Raw genomic sequence first — 11,674 nt, 5'->3', positions numbered from 1 at the left:
AAACTTTCCTTCCTGTTAACTAGGGAATTTTGTATTCATTTGCTGCATTAAGCTATCTCCCACAAACCTGTGGTATACACCTCCAGCTTCCTGTTTACACGTTCAAGAGCCACGTGCACCGGCAAGTGACAGGAAAACCATTTCGAGACTAACACATGAATTGTTGATTAAAATGACTTAAATCCTTCCCTACACATACTTCACTAATCGGGCAGAAACATTTGTATCCACAAATACGTTCAGGGGCTTAGCAAAATTGAAGGATTGTAGGCTGTTCTTTGTTCGGTTAGCAGTCTAGTCCTCCATTAAAATGCTGTGCGCTCCTCTGTGAGGTAGACAGAAGGAAAAGCCGAAGGCTGCTTTAACTTCCGGGGCAGGCGGCCGGTAGCACAGCACCAGCTGCTCAGTTCTGCTTCCCACTGCAACATCAGCCTCTCGCTATGAGCTACGAACACCGGAGAGGGAACGCTTACCGCAGAGGCGGCTCCAGGGGAGGATGGGGCGGCTTCGGACAGAGCTCGTCCCAGCAGCATGGAGGGTACGGATCCCGCGACGAAGACAGTGGAGCCCAGCGGCCCCGACCGCCCCCTCACTTGAAGGGCCGAGAGATAGGATTGTGGTACGCCAGGAAGCAGGGACAGCGCAGCAAGGATAAGGAAAGGCTGGAGGTAAAGAAAAGGGGTCTGGGGGCGTGTAACAGAGATAGTGGAGCATTGTGGGCCCTATACCTCCGCCCCCCTCCACTCCCAAATATTCCTTAACTGGCAACAGTGTCTATTGTTAATGTATAAGACTGACACCAAAGCCCATGACACACACCTCTGGAGATAAATGACCACATCACTTACTCATCGTGCAGACGTGTGCCATGTCCTCTTAACACACCCTCTAATGAGAGGAGCGAGAAACCACAGCTACTCGTTCTGAACAATACACCTCTAAAACCGAAAGACTTTGAGTTGCTGGTTTGTTTTTTGTTATTGTTAGGGAAGGCATAGTGTGTTGCAGTGTTGTTTTCATGGCTTATAACTTATATCTTGTTTGCTTTACTAGGTTGTTTATCTCTAAACGATCTACATGTTGCCAATTGAACCCTCTAGCTCAACGATTGAACCTTGCCTTTGAGCTAAACCGAAAATCCGGTTCATTGGTGTAATAAAGCTTTAACCAAAATAAACAGCATGCACACTACAGCATTGTGTTATAGTTTATCTATAGCGCTTACCACCCGAGTGTGTGGCACCGAAGTGGTTGTTTACCTCTGGGGGATGGATCTGAAATCTGCCTGGATAGACTGGATTACAGTACTCCTTTACATGATTGCCATAAAGCGATGTTAATTGAATATGTCTGAGATTGACTGCATCGTTGTCTTCCTTTTTGTCATTATAGGGTGCCAATCCTCTGTGTACGTAACTGTGTGATACCTGCATGAAGGACTATATTAGAGTCCTTCTTTGACCAGCAATTTAAAGCAGATCTTGTTGGTCTCAGCAGGCCTGTCTAGTTCATTTTGAGTGCTATTTAACGTGCTGTACAGCATGTATCTGTGCCATCCAGATGCCAGCAAGGTTCCACACATCCCTTAATACATTATATGTCCGTTCCACTGATGAGTGCTCAGGTGATGAATTGGGATGTAACACAATGACATGGATTTCATCCAATTTGATAATTGGATGACCGTCATTAAGACTAGAATAACTGTCTTCCATCATGTGGAATGAAGTTGAAGGTATAGTAGACCTAGTTTACTATGTCTGTGAAGTCTCGGTAGTAGAGCGAGACTTAGGCTTGATTACCAGTTGAGCTTATATTTATTTCCTCTGATAAATAACGATACCACAGGGTACAATATTTATCTGGTGCAATAACTAACACCTATTATGAGTATTTGGGAAATAACATGCAGATTTTAGTATTTAACGCACCAAAATCTTCATGATACGGTAAATGCTCATGTTTTCCCCTGCTAAATTTTGGCAGGTGTTACCTGCTGAAATTGAATAAATGTTGGGCTATTTAACCCATCTGATAATTATCGGATGCCCTAAATAGAACCAAACTCATAATTTTGTTTGGTGTTTAAGTAGGGCGTTATACAGTGGACAGTATTTAACGAGCCACTCATAATTAGGCCTTTTGGAATCTTGAATATCATTAGGGAGGTTGCTGGTCTTCAGGTGTAGAGTGGCAATGGGTACTTCTAGTGTTGAATGAAGGCGAGTTATTATACAGTTCATCCATAATTTGAGGACATTCTAAGGTTTTGTTGGGTGGAGCTCCCCAATTTGCCTGTGCCTGCCCGTTGTTATGTCGTTCTGGCCCATACTGTTCCATAGCTCTCAACCATACTTATGTTGGTAGGATTATCGTTTTTGTTGTGTGCCAGTGTTAATGGTTAATGTAAATGTGTTGGAATAACCATGTTTTCACCTCTCTTTCTGAACTTTAAATGCTCCTGGGTGTTTTAGAGGGCAACGAGTTCCAGAAATTGGTGGCTTGTACCAAGAAAGCCGAAGCTTCATTGAATTTCTTATTCTACGGTGGTATGATAATCTTCCGAGTGCAGTGTCAGAGGTGTAGAATGTAGTAAAATATATACTTATCCATGGGACAGGTTGCTTTTTAAAATTACTTGTCTTGTAACAAAATCCACTTGTCCCTTTTGGCGCCATGTAGTGCGGCAACAAAGTATGACAGCAGTCTCATTATATAAGAGCTCTGATAATAGCCTCTCTGATTGTGCCAGACCCCTTACCTTAGTTGGGTTTGAATACTAGCAATTCCCTTATTTTGCCTTATTTCCACAGATCTATATACTGGGACTGGAGGTAGTGGTAAGCAATATGGTTAGAGTGCCCTATCAAGTCTGTGGAAAGCTACTAGCATGTTTTATTGGTTTTCATCAGCTTGTCTCCAATATTTTCCCATATCGAGAAAATTGGAAATTTACTCCTGACAAGAAACAAAAGTAAAACTTCATCTAGGGTTTGGAGAAAAAAGTTGGTGGGAAAGTGAACCTGTTACAGTGTAGCATATTTTCCAGTGCTAAAATGCAGTTCACAAATGTTTTCTAGAAGTTCGATTTCCTGACCTACTTCTGTGAAGTCTTGTGAATTCATGAACACCATAAATCTGCACTATTGCAAGAACATATATCATGGGTGCACTTTTGTGACTTTCTTTGAGAATTGGGACCCTATTTAGGTATGGCGTTATGTTTTTATTAGAGTTCTATTTCTCTATCATCAGCTGGCTTCACTCTGAGTGACCAAATTCTACTCTTTCACAAGGAGCAAATTGGCATGCAGAGTAGTTTTGTTCTGTGCCAGGAACTACTGTGGCAATATGTCGTTTTTGAAACAAAAACATTGCTTTTACCAGTGTTTGTTTTAATGATAAGAGCCACTGCAGCTCCCACAACATTATAATTTTACAAAATCCATGTCAAAATAAGACATATATTGATATGCCCCAACTTGCCACATCCGTGACAGGGAAATTTCTTCTTGTATTGTATTGTATTGTATTAGCATTTATATAGCGCACTACTTACCCGTAGGGTCCCAAGGCGCTTCGACCGCTGCGAAACCCTTCCTGGCTTCCCTGAGAGATGGTCCCTTAATGGGTATCTCCAGGGTGAGACCAGGCATCCCCGGCGGTCTGGTGGGGCCGTTAGTGAAGATGAGGCAAGCTAATGCCCAGAGTTGCCGAGTGTGATCGCTGATCAGAGTGGGCACCGAGGCGAGAGAATTATCGAGTCCGCTGACCCTGGTCCAGAAACCTGCCGCGCCGGGAATCGAACCCTGGTCCCGGGCCGTCCTCTGCTCTTGCCATCTTCCCTATTGAATTTTCCCCTTGGCCTTCCTCCACTTCCATCACCCTTATTCTGATTGCTAGTCATCTGGTTTAACTGTTGTTCTTGTTGCTCTGCTAATTGTACTTGTGCCCACATGACTTTATTCTATTAACACTTTCCGCTTATTTTCCAGCTCATCTTCACAATACTTTGCATATTTAAGGACCTCATCTATGGGCTTAGCCTGCCAACAAATTTGATTGTCTTTAATCCATTGTGAAATTTATGGCCTTAATCCTAACACAAATCGATAAATAAAATGTGTCAGATCCTTCATATTGATATTGTCTAGTCCGCTGTACAGTTTGAATGTCTGTAATAAACGTTCATAATATGAATGCACTGATTCGTCCTTATTCTGAGTGGTTCTATCTATTTTCATCCAGTCTGTCTCCTTTGCAGGCACCTTTCCTTTAAGGTAAAGTATTACCTGATTATATTTTTTCATTACGTCTTCGGAAGGTGCCCCTGTCTTTGGGTCTCTTGGGTATTCATCACTAGGCCAATCAACAGCAATTTTGCATTCTGTCCACAGATCTACGGGAACTACAATGTCAAATAATCCGTGTAAGTCTTTCAAAAGACACTTTGAAACTTTAACAAATCTCTCGACTTGTCTATACCATTCTACAGGTTTTTCACGAAGTTTTGGAAAATCATTCGTAAATGACAAAATATCCTGTTGGGACCATGGGACATGCACATAGCCTCCACCTGGTACCTCTCGCATAGGACATAATTTTTCCACCTTCTCTGCTTCTTTTAAAACATATTCTGTAATCATTTGTTTTGATCGAACCTCTTCCTTTTTCTTTGCTCATCTGACTCTCCATTTGTCTAATTCCCCCCACTTCTGTAATAAGGCTAGTAGTTCTCTGATTTGCACTTTTCTTCCTGACACGTTCATGTTTTCTAAATCCTTGTCAGAGAATTATGCTCAATAAGGTTTTTGTAATACTTTAGACTTACCAATGTCAATCCCCATGCTAGCTGCGGTGTCCATTAATTTTTCATGGTACACCCTTGTATTTCGAGTAATACTTTTACAAATAAATAATAATTCATCTTCACTAAGGGTATTTAGCCTGTCCAATCCCACATTCCCAGCCATCAATTCCTCCAGTTCAATTCTTAATTTATATATATATCCAATGGCTTTGGCTGGGTTTTCGGTTTTTCTATTTCTCGTGTCCATCTGTCTATTTCTTCAGGAGTCACTACTGTGGCACTTCTCGTACCTGAGGATGTCTCTATCTAAACTTCTCTTGAATTTAAAGGAGTGGTCTTTCTCATTGAGCTACCTTCTGGTTCTCTTATTGGTAAATCCATTAAGGAGATTACTGACTCACACTCACTGGCCTGATCATCTATTATCAATAATTCTTTTCTTGGCTGTACTACTGATGTAGTTATAACTGGAGCTTTTGGACTAGCTTGCTTATCTCCGTACAAAGTACAACTGGGCCAATAGTTACTGTGATTGTCAGAGCTTCAGGACTTGTGTTTAATTGAGAGATTTTCTGAATTAATTCACTTCTCTGTTTATTCAAAGCCTCTCTTTCTCTGTCCTGTAGTACCTTTTCAATGGAGGTCTTGTGTATCACTTGCGGAATCAAAAGTGGTTTTAAAAACGGGGCACTTGGATTTACTGTACTTGTTCCCTCATTATAAGGTGGTGGATTCTTCATTAACAAATCCTCCATATAATCGTCGCCTGAATCACCACTAGTCATTAAATGTTTTGTTTTCTCAGTCCTTTTACCTCCCGTGGGCTCTCCTAAGGTTATTACAGGATATAACCCTTCTACTAACATATTCTGTCTCCAATTTTTCATTTGTTTATCTCTGGATACTCCTTTAACTTTAGGGTAGAATTTACTCAACCCTTTGTAATTTCTAGGTCTGTCTCGCTCAAAAGCCTCAATTTCCCATTCTTCTAGTGCCTCATATTGCGTTAGTCTAGGATGTAGATCATTCATTCGAGTCCTTAAATTGAATACAATTCTTCCATTAAATGTGCCTTCTAAGGGAAATGCTACAATTCCATCATCTTTTGTGTATTCTAGCCAGACACACGTGTGGTAACCCCTATCAAACATCATGAATGATGCAGGAGTATTCAGTGGTGGAATAATGACTCCTTCTCTAGTTTTAATTTACTTATCTTTTTTAAAGTCATTCTTAACTCTGTCTACGAACGACAATTTTCTTTTGCTTCCATACATTTTGCAAGGTCTGCCTCTTATCATCTGTTCTCTAGCAAACCTTAAATATCTTGGGTCAGGTCGAGTTTCTGGACTATTTAGTTGCCACATATATTTTATCACTCAACTTTGTTTACAAATTACTCCCAATACTAGTGCGTCTATTATTTTCTTCCTCCAATCAAGTATGCGGTTTCAAATATCCTCAACCAATAATTGTGCTGCTTTTCCCGTGAGATGAGTACCCACTCTCCTGCGCTCACCCCTCCTTTACAATGCCATCTCAGCTAAACGCCTGCTGTCTCGACCAATACCAGCGCAGCTCTGAGAGTCGTCAGCGCAGCTCCGCAACTGACTCCCTCCTTCACAAGGTAATGAAAAACTAAATTTCTTTTAAATTTAAAGTGTGTTTATTTTTTAATCAACAATGTGAAAACATTCGCCACTGTACCCGAGTGTTACTTTTCATACACTACGAGTAGATCCCTTCCGCCTACCCTTCATACAAGCATTAGAGAACCTGCTACTCCTTCAGACTTTATCCACTCCGGGATATATATACTAAGACCAAAGTTTCACCAGCGAACCCCTTTGCTATCAATCAAGCTCAGACAAACCTGGTACTCCTTCCGTGTGACCCTTACTAGGTGATATCATAACAAAAGTTTTGCCAGCGACCTCTTTGCTATCATTTATTCACATATTCTTACAGAGAACCCTAAATAGTGCTTCCGGTTCTGCCCAACCATGCACTAGCTTCCTGCGGGTAAGCGATCTCACCGCGATGTGGCTTCTGTTTACCACCCCCTATTCTGCCCCTGGGGATTCCAGACAAACATATAACAGATAAGAACGATTTTGGTTAATACATAAAATCAATATAGCAGCAATGATCAATAAAATGTTAGAACATTTCAAAATGTATTACATTTGATTGATCAACCAATATAACTAACTAACTTAACTACCTATCTTAACTAATCCCTAACCATACTACTGCTACCAAAGAAATATACTGATAGAGCGCGCAGGTCACCCGACTATAGTTTTACCAATATTCACCTGGGCCCATAATTCAATTCTCCATATTTACTCATTCAGGTAACCTACACTCTACTACCAGTCTATTTTGTTCCACTAATTCCTATACCATTTGACTTATCAATCCTTGCCATTGATACCTATGACCACAATGGATCAGGGAGTTAGTTGTAAAGAAGGCAGTCAAATATAAAATAACTTTGCACTCATGTAATAACCACAGACTCGAGACAGGTTTAAAATCTTTATCAAATGATCATCAAAAGTCTTAAGACATAGATTGAAAGTTATTAGACTGTCAATAACCAATATTAGAAACAGAGTATAACTATGCAAAAGATATAATATTCCAACCATTTAGCAAGTTTGAAATAAAGGGAAGGAAACAAGGAACATACTATTTTGAGAACAAACTTAGCCACTCAACTAAAGGAGGGTTAAGAAAAGGAACATACTAGAGGATACAGTTTAAGCAGTTATCAAAAGGTAGGGAAAAAGGGAACATAATATGCAACCACAAAATAATTTTAGCATATGACTAAAGGTAAGATAAGAAAATGGAACACACTAATAAATCGAATAATCAAGCTTAATCACTTTCAAGGGAGAGTAGGAAAAAAGGACGCAATTTATGCAATCATTAGACGTTTGACATTTAACTAAAGGGAGGGTAAGAAAATGGAACTCGCTAATAGATCAGTAAAACGCGAATTTTCATTTACCAAGGGAAGGGTGATAAAGGGAACATCTATAATCAAAGTTTTGCAAATTAGGGAGGGTAAAGAAAGGGCCGCAAGTTATGACAATTACCTACACAGATTTATATTTACCTAAAATGGTGTGAAGACCAACCCTGGCCACGGGTCAGTTAAAAAGGACAGAAGAACCCCAAAGAATGCAGTTGCCAGTAGGGCAGCAGGTGCAGTATGGAAATCAGGACAGGGTAGACCAGATTTGGATCAGGACCGGACCACCAAAGGTTAAGACCAGCACCCGCAGTTCAGTTGCAACGCCTGCGCTACTCCCTCTCTGCAAGGAATCAGCCAAAACCCAGACTGGGTTACAGCATGTACCAGCAAAGTGCTTCGCCAGCACTTCACCTTCCCAGAACCCCGATTGGGTCAGCGAGTCTGTCTGACAGAGTGCTCCGCAGCCCTCTGCTCTAAATCACCTATTGAGTGCGTCCAGTGACAGGTCAGCTATTCGGACACGTCGGACAGTTTCTCTAGCTAAACCTAGGCTAGTTATACTATTTTCCAGGTCAGTGTACCACCCCCAAATGTTGCAAGTGTAAGGATCCCCAATTTCGATTGGACAAACGAAGAGGACAGGTCATCACACCACCTTAATTTTAGACCTTTGCCGTCTCCTTATTCAAATTTTTGTTCACGCCCATCCAATTCAGGTTCACACAACGTCTTCATTTCTCCTAAAAATGGATGTTCTATTTACAAATACATTGTATTTCTCTAGAGTTCATTGGGGCAGTTTCCCAGGAGCATCTTCTCAGTCAGTCAGCTCCTTGGCTAAAGTCTAATGGTCACTGCTCTGGAGACTTGCGAATCTCGCGCAGTCGCAGTTTCAACCAAGATGGAGTACAGCGTTATGTGATAGGCCAATTTTCGAAGTGCAGCATGAAATGGAAATGGAACAGTTTTAGAACACAGAATAAATGAATACACTGTATACCATGAATTTCTACACTATACCCATTACTTTATAATAACTATAGCATTAGGATTAGGCAGAACGAACAGCTTAGCAAAAGCAGCAGTGCAAGCCTCTCGCATGTGAGAACACAGAGCAGCCATATTAGCTCTTAGTGCGCAGAAGCAACAGATTCCCTCCAAAACTCCGAGTACGTCATGTCACGTGGGTATGACCGACGCATGCGCAGTAGAAATTCCCGCGTAGCAGCAGCCATTTTATTTGCAAGCGTATTAGGATTAGAAAAGACATGAGCAAGCTTCACTCGGATACCCAATAATGAAAAAAAAAGAGGGACAAATTAGTAAGACAAACATATTGGTTAATTCGTTAACGTTATTCGAGGTTCTTGAATACAAGCAAGTCGCTTTTCGTGTGAATCCTTGCTCTATCAAAGCTGTCTACCACAAACCTGTGGTATACACCTCCAGCTTCCTGTTTACACGTTCAAGAGTCACGTGCACCAGCAAGTGACAGGAAAAGCATTTCCAGACAAACACATGAAATGTTGATCAAAATGACTTAAATCCTTCCCTACACATAGATTGTAATCGGGCTGCAATATTTTCATCCACCTATACGTTCAAAGGCATAGCAAAAATGTAGGATTGTAGGCTGTTCTTTCCCGTCTAACGCTAGCATAACCTCTTTGTTAGGTTAGCAGTCTAGTCCTCCTTTAGAATGCTCTGCGCTCCTCTGTGAGGTAGCGCCTGGTAGACAGAAGAAAAATCCGAAGGCTGCTTCCGGGGCAGGTGGCCGGTATCACAGCACCAGCTGCTCAGTTCTGCTTCCCACTGCAACATCAGTAGCTCTTGCTATGAGCTACGAACACTGGAGAGGGAAGGCTTACCGCAGAGGCGGCTCCAGGGGAGGATGGGGCGGCTTCGGACAGAGCTCGTCCCAGCAGCATGGAGGGTACGGATCCCGCGACGAAGACAGTGGAGCCCAGCGGCCCCGACCGCCCCCTCACTTGAAGGGCCGAGAGACAGGATTGTGGCATGCCAGGAAGCGGAGACAGCGCAACAAGGATAAGGAAAGGCTGGAGGTAAAGAAAGGGGTCTGGGGGCGTGTAACACAGATAGTGGAGCATTGTGGGCCCTATTTACCTCCGCCCCCCTCCTCTCCCATTCCCAAATATTCCTTAACTGGCAACAGTGTCCATTGTTAATGTATGACACTGACACCAAAGCCCATTACATACACCTCTGAAGATAAATGACCACGACACTTTCTCATCGTGCAGACGAGGAGCGAGAAACCACAACTACTCGTTCTGAACAATACACCTCTAAAACCGAAAGACTTTGAGTTGCTGGTTTGTTTTTTGTTATTGTTAGGGAAGGCATAGTGTGTTGCAGTGTTGTTTTTCATGGCTTATAACTTATATCTTGTTTGCTTTACTAGGTTGTTTATCTCTAAACGATCTACATGTTGCCAATTGAACCCTCTAGCTCAACGATTAAACCTTGCCTTTGAGCTGCACTGAAAATCCGAGTCATTGGTGTAATAAAGCTTTAACCCAAATGAACAGCACGCACACTACTGCATTGTGTTATTGTTTATTTATAGCGCTTACCACCCCTGTGTGTGGCGCCGAAGTGGTTGTCTACGTGTGGGGGGTGGATCAGAAATCTGCCTGGATAGACTGGATTACCGTACTCCTTTACATGATTGCCATACAGCGATGTTAATTGAATATGTCTGAGATTGACTGCATCATTGTCTTCCTTTTTGTCATTATAGGGTGCCAATGCTCCGTGTACGTAACTGTGTGATACCTGCATGAAGGACTGTATGAGTCCTTCTTTGACCAGCAATTTGAAGCAGATCTTGTTGGTCTCAGCAGGCCTGTCTAGTTCATTTTGAGTGCTTATTTAACATGCTGTATAGCATGTATCTGTGCCATCCAGATGCCAGCAAGGTTCCACACATCCCTTCATACATTATATGTCCGTTCCACTGATGAGTGCTCAGGTGATGAATTGGGATGTAACACAATGACATGGATTTCATCCAATTGATAATTGGATGACCGTCATTAAGACTAGAATAACTGTCTTCCATCATGTGGAATGAAGTTGAAGGTATAGTAGACCTAGTTTACTGTGTCTGTGAAGTCTCGGCAGTAGAGCGAGACTTAGGCTTGATTACCAGTTGAGCTTATATTTATTTCCTCTGATAAATAACGATACCACAGGGTACAATATTTATCTGGTGCAATAAATAACACCTATTATGAGTATATGGGAAATAACATGCAGATTTTAGTATTTAACGCACCAAAATCTTCATGATACGGTAAATGCCGTATGTTTACCCCTGCTACATTTTGGCAGGTGTTACCTACTGAAATTGAATAAATGTTGGGGTATTTAACCCATCTGATACTTATCGGATGCTCTAAATAGAACCAAACTCATAATTTTGTTCGATGTTTAAACAGGGCGTTATACACTGGACAGTATTTAATGAGCCACTCATAATTAGGCCTTTGGAGTCTTGAATATCATTAGGGAGGTTGCTGGTCTTCAGGTGTAGAGTGGCAATGAGTACTTCTAGTGTTGATTGAAGGGGAGCTGTTATATTGTTCATCCATCCATGAGGTCAATCTAAGGTTTATATTGGGTGGAGCTCCCCAATTTGCCTGTGGCTGCCCTTTATGTCGTTCTGGCCCATACTATTCCATAGCTCTCAACCACACTTATGTTGGTAGGATTACCGTTTTTGTTGTGTGCCAGTGTTAATGGTTAGTGTAAATGTGTTGGAATAACCATGTTTTCACCTCTCTTTCTGAACTTTAAATGCTCCTGGGTGTTTTAGAGGGCAAAGAGTTCCAGAAATTGGTGTCTTGTACCAAGAA

The 11,674-nt window shown here is 41.7% G+C and overlaps 1 protein-coding gene across 2 annotated transcripts in view; it reads left to right on the top strand.

Annotated features, from left to right (window-relative positions):
• Positions 1-334: 334 nt before the first annotated feature.
• The window catches only part of DHX36 (DEAH-box helicase 36), a 378,110-nt gene continuing 366,770 nt past the window's right edge, over positions 335-11,674 (top strand). Inside the window, exon 1 of one of the 2 annotated variants that reach the window (XM_086944114.1) lies at positions 335-668. In XM_086944114.1, the coding sequence (XP_086800240.1) occupies positions 441-668 (228 nt within the window). In that variant the 5' untranslated portion in view covers positions 335-440. Of the gene's footprint in view, positions 669-9,574; positions 9,860-11,674 lie in introns of those variants that run through there. The other variant, XM_086944115.1, reaches the window with a different exon arrangement.

Source organism: Lissotriton vulgaris, chromosome 11 (assembly GCF_964263255.1).
Source record: "Lissotriton vulgaris chromosome 11, aLisVul1.2, whole genome shotgun sequence".
Taxonomy (NCBI): Eukaryota; Metazoa; Chordata; class Amphibia; order Caudata; family Salamandridae; genus Lissotriton; species Lissotriton vulgaris.
The sequence above is the reverse complement of the archived record's forward strand: the minus strand, read 5'-3'. Positions and strand labels throughout refer to the sequence as shown.